Source organism: Cladophialophora psammophila (genome assembly GCF_000585535.1).
Source record: "Cladophialophora psammophila CBS 110553 chromosome Unknown aczJe-supercont1.8, whole genome shotgun sequence".
In the NCBI taxonomy this organism is placed as follows: Eukaryota; Fungi; Ascomycota; class Eurotiomycetes; order Chaetothyriales; family Herpotrichiellaceae; genus Cladophialophora; species Cladophialophora psammophila.
Window position 1 is genome coordinate 719991 of NW_006912929.1, and position 22100 is coordinate 742090.

At 51.9% G+C, this 22100-nt stretch overlaps 9 protein-coding genes across 9 annotated transcripts; 4 read left to right on the forward strand and 5 right to left on the reverse strand.

The window, feature by feature from the left end:
- Positions 1 to 420: 420 nt before the first annotated feature.
- A1O5_05897 (uncharacterized protein) lies at positions 421 to 7077 on the reverse strand (the record flags this gene model as incomplete). The annotated part of the gene is made up of 3 exons (XM_007746494.1): positions 421 to 4303; positions 4358 to 4408; positions 4460 to 7077. 3 exons carry the CDS (start codon positions 7075 to 7077, stop codon positions 421 to 423), a joined length of 6552 nt encoding a protein of 2183 aa, XP_007744684.1.
- Positions 7078 to 7329: 252 nt separating this feature from the next.
- On the forward strand, positions 7330 to 7666 carry A1O5_05898 (uncharacterized protein; the record flags this gene model as incomplete). Its single annotated transcript, XM_007746495.1, has 3 exons — positions 7330 to 7384; positions 7437 to 7494; positions 7555 to 7666. The coding sequence occupies 3 exons, from the start codon at positions 7330 to 7332 to the stop codon at positions 7664 to 7666; spliced, it is 225 nt and encodes a 74-aa protein (XP_007744685.1).
- Positions 7667 to 8521: 855 nt separating this feature from the next.
- A1O5_05899 (uncharacterized protein) lies at positions 8522 to 10041 on the reverse strand (the record flags this gene model as incomplete). Its single annotated transcript, XM_007746496.1, has 3 exons — positions 8522 to 8788; positions 8839 to 8949; positions 9007 to 10041. The coding sequence occupies 3 exons, from the start codon at positions 10039 to 10041 to the stop codon at positions 8522 to 8524; spliced, it is 1413 nt and encodes a 470-aa protein (XP_007744686.1).
- Positions 10042 to 10958: 917 nt separating this feature from the next.
- A1O5_05900 (uncharacterized protein) lies at positions 10959 to 12194 on the forward strand (the record flags this gene model as incomplete). The annotated part of the gene is made up of 1 exon (XM_007746497.1): positions 10959 to 12194. One exon carries the CDS (start codon positions 10959 to 10961, stop codon positions 12192 to 12194), a length of 1236 nt encoding a protein of 411 aa, XP_007744687.1.
- A 517-nt stretch (positions 12195 to 12711) lies between these two features.
- A1O5_05901 (uncharacterized protein) lies at positions 12712 to 16635 on the reverse strand (the record flags this gene model as incomplete). Its single annotated transcript, XM_007746498.1, has 3 exons — positions 12712 to 13055; positions 13112 to 16380; positions 16427 to 16635. 3 exons carry the CDS (start codon positions 16633 to 16635, stop codon positions 12712 to 12714), a joined length of 3822 nt encoding a protein of 1273 aa, XP_007744688.1.
- A 381-nt stretch (positions 16636 to 17016) lies between these two features.
- Positions 17017 to 17572, forward strand: A1O5_05902 (peptidylprolyl isomerase; the record flags this gene model as incomplete). The annotated part of the gene is made up of 2 exons (XM_007746499.1): positions 17017 to 17349; positions 17441 to 17572. 2 exons carry the CDS (start codon positions 17017 to 17019, stop codon positions 17570 to 17572), a joined length of 465 nt encoding a protein of 154 aa, XP_007744689.1.
- Positions 17573 to 18450: 878 nt separating this feature from the next.
- On the reverse strand, positions 18451 to 18603 carry A1O5_05903 (uncharacterized protein; the record flags this gene model as incomplete). Its single annotated transcript, XM_007746500.1, has 1 exon — positions 18451 to 18603. The coding sequence occupies one exon, from the start codon at positions 18601 to 18603 to the stop codon at positions 18451 to 18453; it is 153 nt and encodes a 50-aa protein (XP_007744690.1).
- Positions 18604 to 18913: 310 nt separating this feature from the next.
- Positions 18914 to 19364, forward strand: A1O5_05904 (cytochrome c oxidase subunit 6b; the record flags this gene model as incomplete). Its single annotated transcript, XM_007746501.1, has 4 exons — positions 18914 to 18986; positions 19042 to 19075; positions 19134 to 19215; positions 19266 to 19364. The coding sequence occupies 4 exons, from the start codon at positions 18914 to 18916 to the stop codon at positions 19362 to 19364; spliced, it is 288 nt and encodes a 95-aa protein (XP_007744691.1).
- Positions 19365 to 20054: 690 nt separating this feature from the next.
- A1O5_05905 (uncharacterized protein) lies at positions 20055 to 20590 on the reverse strand (the record flags this gene model as incomplete). The annotated part of the gene is made up of 2 exons (XM_007746502.1): positions 20055 to 20482; positions 20542 to 20590. The coding sequence occupies 2 exons, from the start codon at positions 20588 to 20590 to the stop codon at positions 20055 to 20057; spliced, it is 477 nt and encodes a 158-aa protein (XP_007744692.1).
- Positions 20591 to 22100: the final 1510 nt, after the last annotated feature.

Here is a 22100-nt window from a genome sequence, read left to right on the forward strand (position 1 = left end):
CCAGCTCGACAGGCCATAACTATTGCGCCAACCATAATCACGACCAGGATTGTGACACGTTGTCAAAGTGCGGATCCAGAATCCATCGGGGGGATCAAAAACAAGCTGTTGATTAGCATGGACTCTCTTTTACTCCCTTAGACCGCCAGCGCTTGTCTTCCTATTTCCAGGCCAGTATGTTTTGTCTCTGACGAGCACATGACTCCTCGGCTGTGCGGAAAATGTCATCGAAACTCGTCTACCCTCGTAATTAGGTGCCGGTCACTACGATGGGCTGACGGTGGACGTCCATACATAAGAGCACGATCGAGAACAGCGTGCAGGTGGAACCAACCGTTACTCTGACCTGTTTGATTGAATCGTTGTACTCTAATAAAGAGGAAGGACCAAAAACCAGCACACTACGACCGCCCCCACCGCTCACAACTCCTCTTCCAGGACCCCCAGAAGAGTCAACGCCCGCTCCAGCGACGCCAACACCGCCCTGACTCCATTTATCATGGAGTCGTCTTGGACCGCATGGCGCGGTTGCTTCATCGCCGGCTTCAACCCGGGCCGCGTAAACACCCAGACGGGCCCCCAGGTCGTAAACTCGCGCCGGTCCCAGTCGCTTCGACCTGACCACTCGAGGTCGTCGGCGGCAAAATCCTTGAGAGCACTGATGTGCTCTGGGAGGACCAGCTTCGGCAGCTCGAAGCCGAAGTCCTCCCTCGCCCTATCGGCGCTCATGCGGTATTTCGCCCAGAGCTCTGGGTCTGAGGGCCGGGCGTCGTCCTCTAGATCTGCAGCGGTGCAGATCCATTCGTAAGCGTAGTAAGCATACGCTTGCACGTATGCCTGCAAGGAGAGGACGGCGCCAGAGGAGGGAAAGAGTCGATGGAGGTGAGCCCACCGGCTACAGCCAAGCCAGCAGAGATGGCCGAGATGGCAGATTGTTTCGATCTCCCAGCCGTGTTTGAACAGAGGCGCGCAGCCGGCATCTCGCATTGCTGTGACTGTTGCTTCCATCAAGGCGACGATGAGCTCTGCGAACGATTCCATATGCGATTGATCCTCGAGGTCAACACGCATTTCCAGTCTCATCAGGATTGCTGCCGCTGTGCGAAGGATGGGCACAGCGAAAAGCATCGCGGGCAGAGTGTCGCTGAGTGCTCGCTCAATGTATGCTGGGAAGACTGCCTTCATGAAGTCCAATTGCGACGCAATGTCGAGTAGGAACTTGCCATCGTTATCCACGTAGCTCGGGTCGTTGGCAGCAAACAACCCGACCAGGTGCTGGTAGAATTGCCCTTCCTTGTCACTATCCCATGCCGTTTCGCAAGCTGTGCGCAAGACCGTGGCCATGTGCTCGGCGTCACAACGATCACGTCGATTTCCATCCAATAGACGAATGAAGAGGCGCTCAAGAAAGAAGACCTTGTCCTCGAATCCTTTCTGATCTAGATTAAGGAACCATGGGTCGATTTCGAAGCCCGGGCTCTTATACATGCTGAGTCGGAATATTACTTTCTGCATGAAGATGGTCCATTCTGGTCTTGCTGCCCCATCGAGTTGTTCCCAGGTTTGCTTCATGGCCCTCTCGATCTTCGTCATCAATTCGTCCCATTGACGTTTAGTGAGCTTTGCGCTAGAAGGTGGATTGGCATCATTTTGAACGCTGCAGGCATAGCGGACAACATGGTCGACCATTGAGAAGCGATGTTTGATGATATCAGACCGGTCAAAGAAGAATGAAGAGGCGCCGTTTGAAATGTTTCGACGTAGCTCATCAAGACCGAACGCATCTGGAATGCTTTCCATGAGCTGGTTCGTCAGGCGGTGTTCGAACTTGATCATCGGTTCCGGCTTTAACATCGACAACAACCAGGTGGAGACGAAAGGACAGGGATCAGCTAAAATGACGTTCCTATCCGTTGCAATCTTGCTCAGTAGCAACACTTGACATTGCTTTGCGATTTCAGTGTCGGCAATTTGTGGAAAGGACAATTGAGACCGAGCAGTCAGAAACTGATCCCCGTGGTAGTAGCCACCTTCTATCATCAGCTTTCCGATTGCAAACCAGGTGTCGGTCAAAGACGTCAACAAGACATCGTCTGGAGGATCGCCACGGTTGAGCTGGTCAACAAGCACGCCACGAATGTCTCGCATAAGAGAACGTGTTTCGTCGTTAACATTTCCAACTTTCTTGAGATAGGATGTGAAGAGGTCGAAGATTCCGCTGACCACAATATCACCAAGACCTTGCTTAGAGTAGCATGAAACAGTCAGACTATTCACTTCTTCATGAGTGACGAGGCACGAAACCTGGTCTTGATTGGCACAGAGATCAATCGCTGTAGCATACCGCTTTGCAATATTGAGGATGCAGTCAACCGTAGTATTTCGATTGGCTCGGTGAATACGTTTCTCGTCCTCATGCATGCTATTGTCGATATTTGGAATCCGCGACAGCTTATCGCGCATGGAGAAGAACAGGCTCAGAAGCCACTGTCCTAGCTCTAGGAGCTCCACACGACCTGCTGCTTGACCTGCTGCCTGGGAGAGTGCTGAGTTGGCGATGTTTTCCCAACATCGTACAATGACTTTGCGGACAGCATCATGAGCTGTATGAAAGTCGATGTAATCTCTAATCTGTGATAACTCTGGTTTGAAGCCGATAGGTGCATAGTGATACAGCGTCGTGAAAAGGGTGTATCGGTTGGATATTGCAGCAAGGTCAAGGTCTGGAAGTGGGTAGTCTTCATCGACGAGCATTGTATTGTCATCTAGACTGTCGCGGCCCTTATTAGGTAACAAGATGAACAAGAGAGAGCGTTTACGAAGTGCCAGTTTTCGAACATGCTCTTCAGTCTCGTAGTCTGCTAGAGGTTGGGCCGCCAAAGTGATGGCCGTGAGCTTCAGGAAAATGTGGAAGTCTGTATCGGTAGCCTCCAGGACTAGTTGTTCAGGACGAGTCAGACGAACGATGAATGGTGGCGCCTCATCTGTAAGATTCGACGTAAAGAGTTCAAGCATGTTGTTTGTCTTGTCCGAATAGTACTTGAACATCTGCTTTAGCAAACTGTCGGCAGTGTCGATTTGAAAATTTCGTGCGAAGACGAAACACCATCGAAAAATGACCAGACCGAATCGCTCCAGCTTCCTTACTTGGTGTATTTTGGCTTTGAATCGCGTGCTGTACCTCGCCTTTTTCTCAACAAAGAACTTGAGAAATTCTGATACGTGAGTCGGAAGTAGACGAAGAAGAGAGCAGCCCAGAGAGCTCGCGGAGCTGGCATCGGAATGTGTTGTGAGCCCATGTGGTCCAACGATGGAAAGGATGCAGCCAAGTACGACAATCGTGAAAGCGAGTGATTCAGCTTGAGACCCCCAAACCATCCCCATTTTGCCATGGGTAGAGAGGATGTTTTCTAAGTAGATATTCCACTCTTGGTGAGGGCCGAGGCGGTGTATCAGGAAGACGGTCTCGACTTCTGTTGTGGGTGTGATTCGATGCCCATCTAATACAAAGTCACCCTCGAGCTGAGCAGCGATGTAACAGAAGAAATGAGCGACGTTTTGTTTCCGGAAAGCAAGTTCCCATGCAAGGCTGGCAATGTTCTTCCAAGTCTTCGAGGTCTTGCCACGAATTGTCTCTGGACAGCCCGAGATTGTGGTACATTGATAGATTTGATATCCTAGAATGAGGAGACCATTCAGGACCCTTAAAGTCTGCGAGACATGCGGTCTGCTTGTGACGGTGTCGCATATAGCGATGCCCTGCCATAGATTTTCAATCGAGTCCAATGTTAAGTGGATGAAGGCTTCCAACTCTTGGATATTCGAGAAGAAGAGGCTCTCATTGGTGTAAGTGATTATGGTTTCGACCGACTCCGCAGCCTGACTCAACAGACGCGCTTGTTCATCTGGTGTGGCGTCAGACGTGTCAAAGTCGCCGCAGGTGATCTCGAAGATTTCTTGAAAAGCGTCTCGAATGATGCTTTCAACTTCTATGGTCCAACCAGTGGCGTGGAGCGTACGTTGCGACTTGGGAGTGGTAACTGAGCTGTGGGACCATTGTGGTTGGAGTAGTCGAGTGGTATCAGCCATAGAGGAGAATGTGGCGTCTAGCAAACGAACGCGGACAGATGTAGAGTCATGGGGTAATGGAGTATTTCGCCAGGAGCTTGTTCCTGGAGGATATTGAATGGCATAGGAGATAATGTCGTTGTCATCATATAATTTCAGACTCTGAAGACATAGGACATCATGTTGATCGAATTCACTGGCGACACGCGTGCTGAGCGCGATGGGACGTTGCTTCCTAGATTCAGAACTTAGTCTCTCTGGGTTCCTGGCTGATGAAAGAAATACTTACTTTGGAGGACGCGACGGGAGTGGTGGAGAGGGTAGAGAGAGGTCTCGCTTTCTGGAGCTTGAGTCAGCATCAACACGTTGTGGATTGTTGCGAGGTACACACTCTATAGGTTGGGCCATGGGAAGGGTTGCTTGAATTGAAGATTCTGTAGAAGCTTTCTGTGGAAGATTCTGACGAGGTCGTTTTTGTTTCCGTCGTGCTGCTTGGGGCACACGTTTTTTGATTGTGAAAGGATTCGTAGGCGCGAGTGCCGGTTCTTCAGGCTTCTCTCTGTTCTGCTGAAGGGTTGGAACCGGCTGCCGCGCGTTGGGATGACTACGACGCGGCGCTCGAGGCTTGAAATAGTCGAGAATCGCGGAACGGCGATCAATTGAGGGAACAATAGATTCGTCTCGCAACGAGCGAGACCGACTTTGATGATTGCGAATACGTTCGAGGATGGCTCTGGTGGTTTGCTTCAAAGATTTGAGGCGAGGGTCTGAAAAGTGAGTGTCGTTGTTAGGAGTGCGTGTTGGAGCGGCAGTACTTTCGAACGTTATGTCGTCGACACTGTGCGGCTGAGCCAATAAGGGGGTTGCGGCGTTGGCAATGTCGCTGGGTTTGACAGAATGATCTGCCTGATTGCGATGGGCTCTCCAACTCCTCATCCCTTCATTCACATCATCCGTATCTCTCATTGTTGCCAGCTTGAAAAACTTCTTTGATGGGTCCTGCTTCCGTGCCGAACTCTGAGCAGTGCGTCTCGATGCAATCCTTAGAAACTGTGGCACCTCTTCCTCCCTGAAACCAGGAGCGTCCAAGATCGTCATCTGCGGCTTTCTCTGCTTCCTCTTGATCTTCTTGCGTGGCCGCGCCCCATTATTTGATTGAGAGGCAACAGCTATTCCCTGGCGACGAGAGGCTGACCCTGGACCAGCAATGCTCTTGCTACCCTCGGAGGTGTTCCTCCTGGACCAAACACCTTTCAATCGCTGCTGTCTCTGTCCAGCATACGACCTTCTCTGTCGAGGAGCTAGCATAGCATCGATGGTATCATCTTCAATAACATCGTCCTCAAATGGTCCTGGTCCTTCGTATTCGACCCCTCTCATTTCATTGCTGGCAGGGCTAGTTGGCTGGCTCTCTGACGAAGCTTCCAAATCGGCGACATCAGCACTCAAAATATGACCTCTAGCTTTCCCCCCTGAGGATGAGACGTGTTGCGCTATCCCTTTCTCCAAAGCCCTCTTGACGGGGGACTGGGGTCGATTTCGAGGACCACGATTGCCCTTCCGTTGCTGCGCCAAATCCAACGTTAGCCAGGATGCCGGCAAGACTCCCCTAATCTTGCGACGCATTTGTCGGATACCACGAAATCCATCCTCTAAACTCTCTTCTAACTTAGATGGCGCTGATAAATCGTCACTGATACTGATGACGTCGGTCTCCGAATCAGAAAAACTGAGGGTTTCGCTGAACCTCCTCTTTGACGCCTGCTTGTCTGAAGAGACCAATGGAGTTGGGAGCAGCACGGGTGTACTATTCCCTATTAATGCTTCTGGATTGTTTTTCGCCTCGCCGACTTGCGAATATTGTCCACCACCAGATCGAGGCGGGGAAAGTGGAATTATGGAACTTGCGCTACCATTTTGGGATGCATTCCTGACAGCTATGCCATTGTTGAGAAGATCATAGTTGGGAAATTCGTCAATCAATGTTGATGGCTGGGACGCTGGCGCACGCTTGGGCCTCTTCAGTTTCGAAATGGAAGAGGTCGCAGTTCTGCCTTTGAGTATGTCCGACAAGTCTGGAAGATCATCATCATCGTCGGAATCAGACACAAGAGGATATATGCGGAGACGTGTCCCACGTATCGGGCTTTGAGATTCATCATTTCCAGTTACCTGGGAATCATCATACCCAGGCTCCGGTCCAGGGCCTGAGCGTCGAACCTGACTATCCAAATGGTCGGCTTGGCTGCTTTCATATGCCGTGGTGCCCTGGGATTCTTCCTTGGCACTTTCTCGCAGATGTGAAGGCGGGTCTGGTGCGCGAACAGGGTGCAAGCCCCTATCTCTCCAAGTTTGTCTATACCTGGCATCCTCAATTGCGTAGGGATGAAGTTGGATTGGAGCACGAGGTCTAAAGGATCGTCTCCGTGAGGCGTCAGCAGACGGACCCGGCGACAATCTATTGTCAGTGGAGGTTTCATCTATGGCCACCTCGGTAAGGGCAACTGGTCGTGATTGCCCTGACTGACTTTTCAAGGGTGAAGTATGCACCGATGAGGGAACCGAAGACAGAGGGCTGTCTGTGTCACTGTTGAGGCCAGAGTCCACGGAAGCAAGTACATCTTGCACAGTCCGCAGGCCTCTCTTGATTTCAGCTTCGAGCTTCGCTGCAGTCGAATTCAGAGGAGAGTCAGAGGCCTGCGACGATATCAGATGGCCGGTGTGAGTATCATGCTGCAACCCGATTGTGCGGGTCAGTCCAGGGTGGTGATGCGCGCCATGATTGTCAGATTTGTTGCTGCTTTGCTTTGTCGGATTGTCGTCATCACCAGGAAGAGTATCACTTTCCTTCACAATGGCTTGTTTCACCGAAGCCTGCACATTAACTGCGCCGGTCTTGGAAGTTGTCCCGTTGGTATGGTCGATGCTGAAACTGCCTCCTCTCTCTTCTTCCGCTTCATCGTCTTCGTCAGAATCTGGCACGTAGCCACGCTCCCTCCAGTTCGCCATCGCTACTGCTTTCCATGATCTTCCCGTCAACACAGGCCAGAATCTGTCGGTATCGGTGAGGGTTTGCTGGTTTTTTTGAGTCGCGTCTTGAGCGTCACAGACGCGCCGAGGCTAGAATGGCGAGCAGCGCCAAGGCGAGGCTACGGAATTCCCTCCGATTGGTCCCGTGACTTGAGGCTCTCGCAAACCCTTTGAACTCCGTGAGACATTTCAGTGTTAATATCCGATAAAGGGTCATTCAGGCGGACAGCAATGAGTTATCGAATAGCTGGGTGGGCTCTGGTCATTGGATTTGGTGTGCTCAATGGTAACACTATCTCTCTACGCTGCGCATCGATCATCACTAATGTCGTCTACAGGGTACATGACCTTCAAGCCTGCCTTTGAAGCCCGAGCATTGGAGAAGCTGAAGCAAGAGTTGGTCCATGTTTCCAGTGACTACTGGGACAGGTGCTGATGCTATCACTTTGAATATAGGGAGCGGGCTGCTTCGGAACTTGGACCGAACATGATCGAAATCCATGCGCAGGCAAGCGACAATACGATCTCATCAAACCAAAGCACGCCGAAGGCACGGGCAAATGAGTGACAAAGCTACGTCCAGGTGACAGGTGCTCACTGTCGACCCCGAATATGATATCGGCTGCAAGAGCTGTGGGATATAGTGCTGCATCGGAACGGTATAGGGTCGTAGGGTTAACATGGAACCTACAATAGGGAGGCAGCTCCCTCCCTATCAACCACCTTTCAACAATGAGGGGCTGCATTGTATGATCAATTGGGCATGTGTTCCATAACTGAGCACCCGCAGTATGCAGTCTCCAAGTTACATGTCCTTGGACAGATCGACCACGCAACATTTGAGGAGTACCAGGCACCGGAATTGCACCACACTCTGGTAACGCACTTAGATGCCAAGTTAGGAAGCTCTGGAAGGATTGGGAGGTCACCTTGCTTGTGCAAGACGTCTGAGTCTACTGTGATTCAGCGAGTCAATGATTGTTGGAAGCACTGCTAGGATATGGATCCTGGCGGAGATTGTAATATGAGGAGGAGCAAAAGTTGCCTGCCCAATCATGGACAGTGTGGCACCGAGGTGGCTTCAAGGACGGGAAAGAGAAAAGACTCTCTGAGCTGAAGGCATAATGTCTTCCAATATCGTTGTGACGACTGCAGCCAGTACGATGGAGCCTACTGAAGCATACCAGAGTAGTATTCTTATGTATGATTAGATTGCTGCTGACTTGAAAGTTCTATGCTAAGAGCTGCTGCAATCTTATAGCTGATACTTGGGACCAGGAAGATGGTCATAATCCTGTGGGATTCGCGGACGTTTCAGACCATGAGGCTTTCTTTCCGTTTCTGAGTAACCCGGTTTCTTCTAGACTTCCACGTCTCCAGAAGTTGATAGTCGAGCACGTGATGCATATACCGCGATCTGCCATTATTCGATCTCTTGAATAAGGACATTGCCGTTGGGTGGCAGCGGAGGTCCAAAGTAGCGGCCGACTTTCTTTCCTAACCATTCTTCTGGTACACCCAATCTCACACCATCTTGCGTACTGAGCCATCTGGTATAGATTGGATTGGCTCTCTGTGGTAGGTCTTCCTCTTCGAATGGTGATCCTGCTGCTGCTGCCGCAGCCGCGGCAGCGGCCAAGGTCTCTGGCTTTGGAGCGGCACCTCGCGCCTTAGAAACTTGAGGTTTGAGCTAAACGGCTGTTAGCGCGAGGTATGAAGGAACTAGGGACATCGGTGTACCAATCTGTTCAAGGCGGCCGTCTTCTCTTCCTGGACTTTGCGCTTGGTCAGTTCTTTTCGCTTTCTAGCGTGTTCGTCCTTCTTCATTGCTTTTTCCTCATCCGTGAAGAACTAAACCAGTTAGTGGTGAGCACAAGGACTGACGGCCGATATCGTTTTGCGTCATACCTTTCGCTGCTGCGGTGCCATGTCCAACGCCATAAGAGAACCTTGATCCTCTGGCCTGCCCCTTTGCCTCTTCGTCATTCTGGTCGGGTCGGGAGTGGCAGCCCCAGAAGCAGGTGTTTCGTCGCTGCTGTCGTCAAGCTCATCCTCATCTTCGTCTTCCTCGTCGAGTTCTTCATCTTCGGCTGGTGCGTCTTCCTCGACCACAATCTCTTCTTCCTCACCCTCGGCGTCTTCGTCGTGCACGTTTATTGTGGGTTCCTCATCCTCATCAGAGAGCTCGGATGAATTGCCGACCTCATCATCATCCTCGACGGACTCATCTTCTGATTCATCCTCCATCTCTTGCTCCTCGACGGATTTGAGAGGGCCAATCTTGGCGGGGGTGACGATAAGCTTGGGCTTGGCCGATGATTTGCTGTCCCCTTTGGCAGGTGGCTTCAACGTAATCTTTGGCGGTTTGGGCGGAGCATGACGCCTGGGTGGGGGCGGAGGCGGAGGCGGAGGTGCGTCTTCCATTTCCACGTCTTCATCATCAGTGCCCCCCTCGGGTTCAGCACCGAGCTGGTCGAAGTCGTTGGGCTCCTCTTCCTCCTCTTCCTCTTCCTCGTCCTCCTCTTCCTCGTCCTCGTCCTCCTCTTCATCTTCAATGTCGCTCTCACCGTACTCTGCATATGTCGGTCGTCGACTACCCCGAGCGCTGGCCCGTGCAGCCACGGCAGTACGTCGACTACTTCGAGGGGCGTTGAGGACTTTGCCTCCACCAAGGGTGTCATGGAGCGAATCCACTTCATTGGCCCGCATGACTTCTCGCAACTTGCTTGGAGGAGCCTTGACGGTCAATTTGAGACTTTGTCGTCGATCATCCGCAGAGCTAGATCCGCGCTGAACCGTGGCGGAAGAGACATTGCTCGCAGTAGCCGATGCCCCCGATCGCCGGGGTCGGGACGATGCCGGGGTCGACGCTGCCGAAGATCTGAAAGTCCGATTAGCTCTTGCATCAGGACGAGGTGCACAGCACAAGGTAATGAAAGGCATGATGGATGACAGGGTTAGAGGCTTTTTTTTTTCTGTCTGGGGGAAAGCTCGATGAAGATTTCTGGTTAATGTAAACAGTTACAGAAAGAGGAGGTTGAACGGGTGAGATAGACGATGATTCGATTGAATGGGGATTGACAGTGATCAGAGCAGACATTCACTTTTGCCTTGAACATTGCTCTCATCTCATGTTGCAGGGGGCGAGTTGTAACCTCACACTCTTCATCCAGAAATCGCCGTCAATTGAATCATCCGCAGATGTCTTTGTAGCGAAACTAGAAACTGGCACTTACTCATATCTGCCTGCTCGCCTCATTGAGTCAGACCTTCTTGGATCATAATCTTCACCGCTGCCCAGGTCTGACTCTTCTGTAAAGTCCTCAGTGGCCTCACTAATCTGACGTCGCACACGTCGGCTCCTATCTGTCATTTTTTCTGAGGTTCCAGGCTCGGCTAAATGCCTAGGCTCTCCGCTGTCGCTGGTCTGTGTCTGGCCTGGATTCTCGTGGAGTTCTCGCGCCAGAGGTCGTATTTTCGTGCTTGGTGGCTATCCCTAGATCTAGCATCGATGTCTTCGATTTCACACAAGTTCAAATAAATGCTTCGATGACAAATATGACTGTCAAACTTGCTCAAATCCAGAAATACATAAATAACCCAACCCTTGATGTGAAAACTTTCGAAGAATGATGCGTGGGAAATGGATGGTTGCTGTGGCTGTTCCCGCTGGACCATGATTATGGCGGATGTGGCTGGTGCCTTCCAGCCCTGCGACTTCCGCACCTGCGCCGCCATGTCAATGAGCCGAGGCTGGCATTCTCATCCAGCACTCACCCAGCACTTCGTGAACAAGTGAAAGTGTCGCAGTCTCTATTCTCCCAGTTCAACCTTTGCGATAGATTTCCCAGCGCTACAATATGGCCGACCAAGATTCCAAGAGTCCTTCCATTCCCTCATGGCAGCAACAATACAAGTCGGAACCAACAGACGGGCGCGCATCGTCCGATACCCAACCTCCACATCACAGCACAGAACCACCTTTGCCGTCGTCAGAACTACCTCTTCTTGAGCAAGCCAAGAAGTTCCTCGAAGACGAATCGATAAGAGGCGCTTCTCGTGAACGCAAAGCCGCATTCTTACAGAAGAAAGGTCTACAAGCAGAAGATATAGAAAAGCTCCTTGGCCCTGAACACTCGCCCTCTCCTCCAACCCCCAACGACTCCTCTGAACTGAAGACAATACATGACAGCAGTCAGTCACCGGCTTCAAGGGGGCAGGGAACGGAGACAGCGTCAAAACCACCCAGTGAAGAGGCGCCACCACAATCTATAACAGTCACTCAGAAGCGAGATGTTCCCCCGATCATCACCTATCCCGAATTCTTGCTCAAACCCCAAAAGCCGCCTCCGCTGGTTACTTTCGAACGCCTTGCTCACGCAGCCTACGTATTCGCTGGCGTATCCGCCCTGACATGTGCCGCAAGCAAATACATCGTACAGCCCATGCTCGAATCCCTAACTGAAGCTCGCCGCGACCTTGCCGAAACGGCAAAAGCAGACCTTGAAACGTTCAACAAGAAACTTGAATCCACGGTATCTCACGTTCCCTACATTCCGAGCAGCACAATCCTCCAACAACAAAAAGCCCTAGATGACGATGATGCCGAATCCACGGATTCAGACCCAACAGAACTTTTCCACCGCGATATCGCAACACAAACATCTCCTCGGCCATCTCGGTCTATGTCCCTCTCCTCCTTCCAGGGCAACGAGTATCTGTCCTCACAAGATCCCACAACCTCGCAGTCTTCGCGCTTGCGCTCCCTGCACTCCACCCTCTACTCTCTGCTGAACTCTCAAAACAATAGCTATTCCCAAGACCGGCTAAAAGAATCCATGAGTGGCTTCCAGGGCGTTATCGATAAACTCGAAGCAAGTCACAACCCTTTTCAGGTTGACTTCATGGGATCATTCACCGGCTACAGCGGACCGGGGTCATCTGCGGCGACAGGTACAGATAATAAACAAAAGAAGCAAATCAGCGAGGCCACGAAGTTCAAGAACGAGATCCGTGCGTTGAAAGGCGCTTTGCTCAGTTCGAGGAATTTTCCCACGGCGAGGCCGGCACAGCCATTCACGTTGCCGACCAGATGAGCATCGTCGAGCAGATGCAATGGATTGCTTGCCAAAGGGGTAGGTCTCATGAAGGGTGATACATGAACTTCAGATATAAATAATATTGAAGCTACCAATGGTCGAAGATTTTCAAAGATGTTGACAGTCACCGGAACAGTATTTCACAAAATCAGCGGTATGTTTGACAAGGACAGCTTCCTCGGTACAGTAGCGAAGTCTTCAGTCAGCCATTTTCCTTTCTTCTCAATCTTATCATTCCTCTATGAGCGGCTCGTGCATGGCACACACGGGCTCAACATACGTTGCCATACTCTAAGTTGAGTGATGGTCGCTTGCTTCGGAATACAGTCAGTCGTCCATCCCAGCAGCATTGCGCTCTCGTTGACGTAAATCCACACTATTCTACCTACCATCTGGCCATGGAAGTCGTGTTCATGCTTCATATTCATGCAAATGCTCCATCTCTGGGCCCAGAACGCTTGTCTTGCCCGGGAGAATCCCCCTTTCAAGGCCCCGCAAGTGCTGTCTGCTGCCCTTAAGGTGTGGCCCTACACATTCCCACTAGCCTCTTCACACCCACCATCCAGTGTCCACACTCCTCTACTTTGTTGGTATGCACATCCATCTGAATCTCCTGCGCCTTGACAAAGTCCCTTCCCTCCAGGGCCTGAGCCAACTCAACTAGTTGAGCAACCGTGTCTGGCTTCAGCAAATCCTCATTGTTCAGATGGTCGAAGAGGATATCGAGTCGTTTCTCGGTGTCGACGACTTGTGCTTTAAACGATTGTGGAGCTCGGGCTTTGACGCGGGACATTTCGGACGAGAGAATGGTGTAGATCGGTTGCGCGGAGAGAGAAATGTGCGTGCGATCGCCTTTGGCTATACAAAAACTGGTCAGCTTCGAAGAGCGGATAAAGGACAGATTTTCAACTCACGATATTTCCGCGCCGGAGGAGTAGCGGACGCTTTATTTGAACCCGCGGTGCCAGGCCTGGATGGTGGCCTTTGCGGCGCAGAACCGCTGGCTGCGGGAGGCGGACCGGAAGAGATGAACTGTTGCTGTGGTGTTGGTATTGGCGGCGCCGTGGCTGACTGTGGTGTCTGGGTTGGCTGTGGTGGACCATAGCTCGTTTGCCGAGTTGATTGCGATTGATGGGTTGGGGCATAGGGATTCGTGAGAGGAGGAGGCGCTTGGTAGGATGAACTTTGGGGGGGTGGTGCGATAGATGGGCGTGTAGTTGACGCCGTCGTATGCTGAGTCCCCGTTGCCGGCGCATATCTATTGGGGGCTGTAGGAGCGTGAGAAGGGGGGGCGTTGTATGGAGATGGGCCTCTAGGAATTGGTGGTGACATGATATTTTGCCCGATTGGAGATGTCAAAGTCGACGGTGCGTAAGGATTGCTCGCTGATGAAGGTCGCTCAAAAGGTGGTTGACCACCTAGAGGAGACGTCACTCGCGGAGGTGGACCCGTCCCTTTGGGTGGAGGAGGAACTGGAGACGCTCTCTGCCTTGAACCAAATGGCGGGGCGGGGGGAGGAGAGGTTATCTGTCCCGGTGGTGGATTGAGTGGATTTTGAGTAGGCTGTGGAGGAACGCTAGGTGTTCCTCTTCTCGAAGTGGGAGGTTTGACAAAACCCTCTGGAATATCATTCCAGTTAGACATGCTCCTGTCCTGAGATGGAGGAGGGATAGCAGGAGATTGATTGTATCTCGGAGGTGGTTGGATAGGATTTGCCTGTGGAATGCCGTATGGACCGGGAGGAGGGCCGGGAGTCATTCTCATTTGTTGTGGAGGTTGATACCCGCCGCCAACGGGTGCATATGGATTTGATGGTGCACTGGTAGTTGTGAGAGGCGCATAGGGGTTGCTCGGTTGCAGGTTGCTTGCACCATAAGGAGTTGAGACTTGAGGAGTTGGAGGAGTAAATGCAGTTGTCGGAGGCTGAAATTGTGACGTGCCTGGCAAGGGCTTGTTTCTCGTCGTTGTGGAGGTCGTTTGCGGAACAGCAGCTGGAGCGACCGTCTTCTTCCTTGCCTGTTGAATCCGGCTTCTTGCGACATCCGCTCCTGGATAGCTTGCTGGAAGAAGGTCAAGATATTTCTGAGCAACATCGAGCTGGCCCGATCCAGCCACAATGTCAGCATATTCCAGATATTTGCCGTACAAAGCTTCCAGCTTCCACTCCCCAGTTTTGGAGAGCTCTTCATCCTTGAAATTCACCACTTGTCGGAAGATGGTAACTTTTTCAACGAAATCTTGGAGACCACGGGCGTGCAGGGAAAATGCAGAAGATGCGTCCGTTTCCGAGGCTCCAGCCTCCTCATGCTCCCTGAGCTCTTGAATCCAGATGGCGACCACCTTCTCCAACTTGGAACCAGCCAAGAAACAGAACGAAGCATCTTTCCGGGAAACTGAAGAAAGATCATCGATCTGTTCCTCAATCCTGTCTCCAAGTGCTTCGCAAAGATCTGGAAACTCTTGTTCGTCAGCAAAAGTGCACAGCGTAGCCATGACTTCCTTCCAGTTCGCCAGGTCAGCATTATGAACTGTATCCCATAAATTTTTGCCGACGACCGAGGCGAGAAGACGGAGGTAGTTTGGTCCGCTAGATTGTTTCGCGAGATATGCCTCTTGCGCTTTCTTAATGCAGGCTTCGCCGCCGCAGATGGCAATCATGAAAGCATCCGACGTTCTGTTCTCCTGCAAACATACGTCCAGAGCTTTCTCAAACTGTCCCAAAATCAAAGCTCTTGTGATCTTGCGGTCAGCTTGAGACTCCGATCCTGTGTAGATCTGGAATGGATTGTTGGTCCTGGTACCCTTCGTAGCGGCTAATTCCGCTAGGAAGTCCCCATCGGCTGAGCTTGCGAAAATGGATTGAAAACGTTTGTGGGCCTTTGAGGCGCCGTTGACTGGGGCTTTTTGCTCTTCAGAAATCTCATCCTCTGGGCGCTGCTCTCCAACACCGTTTGCGCTGTCTTCAGCTGTGTCTTCAAAGCCTAGATATTTCACAAGCTCTGCTCTGGGGTTTTTGGATACCAGAGTCTCAATAACCTTCCAGTCAGCCTTCTCCTCCTCAGTCCTCGCAGTTGCAACACGATCCTCACACAAGCTGGTGAGATCTCCTGACTGAATGGCTTTCTCGAATGTTTCCGTCGCGCTCCCAACATTCGAATCAACCTCGAATTTGCTGATGCAGATCTTTGAAGCCCTCGATTTTTCAGGGTCCGCTTGTTTGACACTGATGATTCTTCCACCAAAGCCGAAAGATACGGAAACCGGTCGCTCCAGCCACTTGGGTGCTTTGAGAAGAGAAAACGATGAAGTCTGAGGCTGCGTCTGAGCCTTCGAGAAGAAGTCTTCTCCGTCGGCAGCCTGACTCTGGTCTGTCTGTGTGCTGCTCGGATTGGTGTTTTGCAAGGTCTGGATCTGCAGTTTGCCATCGAAAGAGGCAGTCGCAAACATGTTCGGGTTATGAGGATTCCACCTAGTCTGGAAAGTCCAATTCGTTACAACGGGATAGTCGCCATATGCATCTCCGGTCTGGGGATTCCACAGAATCGTTCTGTTGTCTTTTCCACACGACAGCAAGAGGTCGTGGTCTTGAGGGCACCAAGCAACTGAAAGGACTCCTGAGTCATGCCCACGGAGCACCTTCTCCGGAGCGTTCGAATTTCTAAGATCCCAGACCAAGATGACAGGTTCTTGCTCCAGTGGCACAGCGGTAATCAGCCGCGTGGGCTTTTCAGGGTCCCAAGCAATAGCACTGGCCGGTTTCCGTTGGAAGTTGTTGAGCGTCAAGCTCTCTTTCCTTGTTTTCATATCCCATACTGTCACGAAACCTCCGCTGCTTCCTGTGACGAGGATATTTGAGACTCTCTTATTCCAGTCGAGGCAGTCGATGTCATCGGCTCGAGCGGCAGTGCTTCCGAGTCGTATGGGGGTGTCGAGGTGATTCAGGTCTGAAATGAACAATTCCCCCTTGGCACCACCCGTGGCGAGGAAATTCTGTATCTTGGGGTTGAATTGTAGGGCCTTGATTGCTCCGCTATGTATTTTGTGGGTGAAGATTGAGGCTTCCGCTGTGTTCGTTACGGCCTTATCCGCGTCCCAGAGGCCTAGCGATCCATTGTCGAAGGCTCCGGCAATAATCCCTCTCTTGTGTCCAATCTGAGCAGGCGTCCAGGCAAGATCGTGAAAGCTGTGTCTTATTAGCATGCGCGTTGGTAAGGGGTGGAATCACATACCCAGTCTCAGTAGGCAGGGTGACAGAGGGCTGCAATTCCTGATTCTGTTCCCCGTTCTCCAATGCCAGATCCCAAAGTTCCAGACAAGTCTCATTACTGAAGTCGACGTCGACAGCACCTGATTTTGTGCCGGTTGCGATCCAAGAAGATGGCGCATCGGGAGACCACGCGAAGGCCGCGGTGCGTGGAATTTCCCTAAGGCGCACCATGACGGATGTGGTGCGGTGCTGGTAGAGGGAGAAAGAGAAGGTAAAAGGGAGCAAAGAAAGGCTAAGTCATGCAGCAGAGAAGAAAATGACACCGAGAGAAGAGATGGACAGATGGAGCAGGACTCAGCAAGCAGCTGTTCTCATCATTCAATCTGGATATTTCGACTCTCAGATCTGGACACCGTTTGTCCAGACGGGTTTGGGGGCTGCAAAACGGTTAGTGGCCTCCAAGTGGCTCCCAGCGTCATCCCTGACGCTCCTTGCCCTCTCCATGTTGAAACTCCGCACAGCACAGCCGGATATCAACCCACGTGACCTCGGTTTACTACATTTTTCAACTTTCAGCCTCCTTCAACTCGTGTAGAATCAAACAGCACGAGGATGGCGGAGGGATCAACGCGCCCGAACAGTACAATCTACGTTGGTGGACTTGACACGACCCTTGTGACCGCTGCAACTCTCTCCGAGGCTTTCGTGCCGTTTGGTGAAATAGTGGACATCACTCTACCCAAGCCTGAGGCGCCGTCGTCGACAGATCTGCATCGTGGTTTTGGATATGTCGAGTTCGAAGATGCTTCTGATGCAAAGGATGCCATCGACAATATGGATCAGAGCGAACTCTACGGACGGGTGATTAAAGTGGCCATGGCAAAACCCGACAGAAAGGAGACTGGTGAAGTTGGGCTGGGAAGCACAACTGCTATTTGGGAACAAGTGAGTCTGACTAGGATGTTTCGAACCAGTGATTCTTGCCTGTTTATTTTGCATATCGACGAGGGACAAGTTCTAATCTTCTATCATTAAGGAGGACTATCTCGCGAAATATGGCACGGCGAACGAGGATAGAGCTGCTGTCGAAAGTGCGAAGAATGTGAGGCCGCCGGATCCCATGGACGGATTGGAGGGTCTCGACGTTGCTGGGCCCAAGCCCGAGTGAGCAAAGCCATAATTCGGATGAAATCAACACCATGGCGTGTTGGATAGACTCCAAAACAAAAGCATCCAGCCATGACTAGGCACTTCGACATACACATCTATGGCGCCTAAATCATGTTCAGGAAAACAGTCACTTCCCATGAGAAGCTGGAAAAGGAAGGCAGTCACTGCCTCCAACATTGAGTTCTGCCGTTCTAAGTTGATGAAGGGCTCAGGACTGTCTGTAAAACGGATGTGGAGGAAGGAATGGGTGGAGAGGCGGGATGGAGAAGATGGATCATTCTGGCGACAGTGGAACTGCCGGGCAAAACAATGCTGGGGGAAAGACCAACGCGGTCTGTCAACATGTCTCAGAAAAGACTGTCAATTTTCTTCTGACTGCAGTGCTTATATACACGTCCCCGCTTGGAATCGACTCCATTCTCGGCAATTTAGGACTCCACGATTTTCTCTCGCTCGTGTGTGCATCTGCTGAACCGACCCAAGCTATCACCATTGCCTTCTTAATGTTTCTCGGAGGATCTCTGCAAGCGAAGGGTCCTGTCGGTCATGAGCTTCCTGCCCATGGCAAAGCAAGCAGCGAACAAGGCGAAGCTAAGAAGAACAAACAGCTCAGCATTCTTCTCCGGGGCCAAGGTTCTTGTCTTGTATTATGATTTTCTATATTCAGTCGGGATGGATATACGTACGAAATGACAACACCAAGGGGCAGCAGTTCCGGAGGGATTCTCTTGAGCATGCGGATTCTTTGGGTGATGGTGTGCGCTGGGATGTGTCAGTGTCAATTGCTTTCTCCAAGGTGTACTTTGTATAGGTCAGGCCCTCTTACCGCTTTGGTCATCCTCCTGTTAGAGTTGGTCAGTATCGTCCTCCCGGAGTTCAGGAAATCCTCTTGCTCACCTTTGTTCTGAACCTGGTGCGGGTGTTATGGAACGGCCTGGCAGTCTGTTTCTGGGCGGATTGACGGAAGGCAGCTTGCCTCAGGCCGACCGCCCGAAGAGGCTGAAGCCTCAAGAGTCTCGCAGTGTTCATCCTTGCCGTGTAATGGTAGAGTGGAGAGGTGGAAGCCGAGCTGAAGAGAATGATCTTTTCAACAAGGGAAAGAAGTGACGTTGGAGTCGCAGGTGAAGTTGCTCCCAAGCTCTCCGTAGCAAAATAGCCAATCAGAGTCAGGCCACGCAAGGTGCGTCTTAGTAGCTTTTGAAATCTCCGACTTTCAACTCGCTGCAGGCCTCAGGTGACAACCTCCCCTCTGAAGCTTCCCTTTTCAACTCAACCTCAGCACTCAAGCTTCCTTTTTATATTACACCGCGGCCACGAGAGGAATCTTTGCTCCGCCAAGATGACTCATATCGAGACTCCCGACGCCGATGAGCTCGGTGGAAACGTCACCAAGCCCTTCAAGTTTGTTACGGGTACGAAGAATTCATTTCTGTCACTGCTTTAGAGGTCGTGCTGAAGTTGCTATAGCCGGATACGACGCCCGCTTCCCAAACCAGAACCAGTAGGTTCCCTTCCATACCGGCCGAAGACATCCAACAGCCTAACCATGGGGATCATAGGACAAAGCACTGCTGGCAAAACTATGTCGACTATCACAAGTGCATCCTTGCAAAGGGCGAAGACTTCAAGCCATGTAGACAGGTACATGCACAGGAGCACTAGAGTAGGAGGCCAGCGCTGACCTGTCGCAGTTCTATTTGGCGTACCGATCATTGTGCCCTAGCTCCTGGATTCATAGATGGGACGATCAACGTGAAGCTGGAAACTTCCCCGTCGACTTGGAGCACTAGGCACATGGATGGGTTATCGTGACGCAGATGGAAGAGAAAGAAGCGGCCTGCAGTTGCGGAGTTCTCATGGCAAGCTCAAGATGGCATGGATATTGTACATAGACCCGGATGAATCCAGCGGCGGCCAACACACGACCCAATTCCATACGGCTAGGTACATTGACCAATGTATCCTTCTACTGCATCTTAATATGTGTGTATCATGCACCGCCGAGACCTGTGCATTGGGCGCCGGAAATGTCCACTGACATTCGTCGGCTCAAAAACAACCAGAACACTCATGTCGTGCTGATGGGCAAAAATTCCATTGGTTCATGGACAGATGGTACTGAGCTCAATGTCCCAAGTGAGATTCACGCTATCATTTTGAGGGCAATGTGAGGCCCATGGTCCTGTTTTGCCAGTTCACCACTGCATATGTCGCCCTTGATCCAAAGGGCTGGTGCGTCACAGCACCAGATGCAGTTGCTCATGTGAGCTCTGGATTCTTCTATTCGATGCTTGAGCTAACGCTCTCAATGCCAACCACCCGAAGCCTGCTGTTGTCCACCAGATCGCCTGTCAGGACCAACATAGCAGTGAGACAATGATGAAGCCGCATAGCCGTCATCTTCCGAAAGACTCCTCTTGGGTCTTTCTCTATCCGGCGTCGATGTATGCTCTCTAGACACCGCCGTTCATCCATTCCTTTCATTTCTTGACCGAACTCCTCCTCAACGCTTCCAACAACTCGGGCCGGGAGTTCAACAGCTGAACTGCTTGTGCATACGCGTACCATTGCCTAGATCTCTTGTTTTTCTCGGGCCAATTGTCTTTTTCCTCAGTCACAATGGCTTCGAAGAAGTGGTAACTTGCTTTAGGAGCGTGTTTCGTGACGGCGGTTGTTGGTCTCGTGTCCGGAATGTGACCCAGGTCTCTTTCGACCTTGCAAATGATCCCAGCTTCCTCCCACGCCTCCCGGACAGCGGCAACTGACGCCGAAGCCTCGTCCAGTTCCCAGCCGCCTTTGGGAAGGACCCAGCCATTCCGGCGGGAGGACTGAATCAATAGAACTCGGGTTTTATCTGCAGACAGGGGGACAACGCCGGCGACCAGTCTCTCGCCCTTGGTTCCATAGCCTGTGACACAATAAGCCCGTGAAGTGCAAGGAGGCAAAACAAAGCAGTGGCACACATACGTTGGTTCGCCGTGCCGGTGCGAGAGGTCATGGACATTTCTTTGGCCATGGTGGTGGAAACCGTCGGGCCTGGGCGGGCGGCCACAGACCAGAAGTCAAGGAAGGACTTTTTGGTCACGGCTTTCTCTGGGGTAGTTCTGGGCTAGCAGAGGGCAGAAGCGAACGTGAAAAGAGACGGTGAAGGAAGGGCACGTGGGAACACTATCGAGCTGCTCCAGTGCAAGGCGGGCGAGGTTCAGTCTCTAGGAAGAGAGGACGAAGGGGATCAAAGATGACCCATGTTGACGATAGCAGAGGGTGCGATACAGCGCATGAATGAGGGATACCTTCAGTCCCGTGTGGCACGGGGCTGAGGGAACGAGGTTGACGTGCAGAGCATTCTGAGAAAGGGAGCAGCCATAGTTATGTAGCCTTTGGGCAAGTTTAGTTTTTTTGGCAGTGACTCTCGGAGGTGCAGGTGCATAGTGCCATAGTGGGTGGACACACATGGGGGAGCACGAAAAAAACATCAGTAGCGGCGATTTCCTGACCTGGGCGCAGGCAGGCTGGTGAGCGCAGGCGAATCGCAGTCTCCCACCACCACTTGATTGTTCCCATGTTCCATGTTCCCATCCTCTGCCTTCTTCATCATTGCTCAATCCGCCAACGCCTCATGACTGCTGAGACTAGGGAGACTGCAGCAAGAGACAGACTACCACACTCTCGCTCACGGTCGAGTGGGATTTTTGGTATTTTATTTGGCTTCCAAAACGGCATCAGAAGCTTGCCCACCGACTAATTGCAAGGTTCCAGCACATCTGGTTCGCTCGACTCGCTGCGGCCCATGCAGTGGTTCCTTGCCCTGTTCCCTCGCATTTCTCTTCGCTGGCTCGTTGGCCCCATGTCATCCAAAACGCTTCCGTGTCCACTTCCACCGCTTCCACGCCATTCCCCCCCCCGAATCGAAGCACACGACGAACATACACGTGCCCGTCTTCACGTTTATACTGGTCTAAAATTCTGATACTCGACCCCAGTCCTCGTCCTTCCTAACCACCTTTTCTGCTCGCCTTGACGCTCCAGATACGGTTCCTCGGCTTGATCGCCCTTTAACACCGCTCATCCAAGCACCTCGAAGTTCGCCTCGAAGCTAGCGGTGCCCCTCCTCGGACTGCTCACGCGAGCGCCCAAGATTCAGGCAGTAAGTGGGGGTCTCTCTCCTGGACGACTTGCTGCGTTGCGCTGCGTTGCGCTGCGTTGCGTTGCGTTCCAGGCTTCAAGGTCCAGCACGCCGGACACTGCCAGAGTATCCTCAATTGGCTGCCTTGAGCCCGTTGTGTGCATATCCCACGAGCGAGTTCCACCGAGAGTGCCACCTGGATATGACCGTGGCTTCTCCGGCTGCTGGGTCGCTCTGTTGATGTCCTTGATGCGGATTGCCTGGACAGCGGACATTAATGGGAATTCGTCATTGTCTGCCAGTCTGCCTGCCGCTCGGGGTCAGGTGACATCATATTGAGCCAGGAGAGCCGTCATTGACCTTGCTGGAGGTCTAACTGTCCATACAAGACACTCGTGTG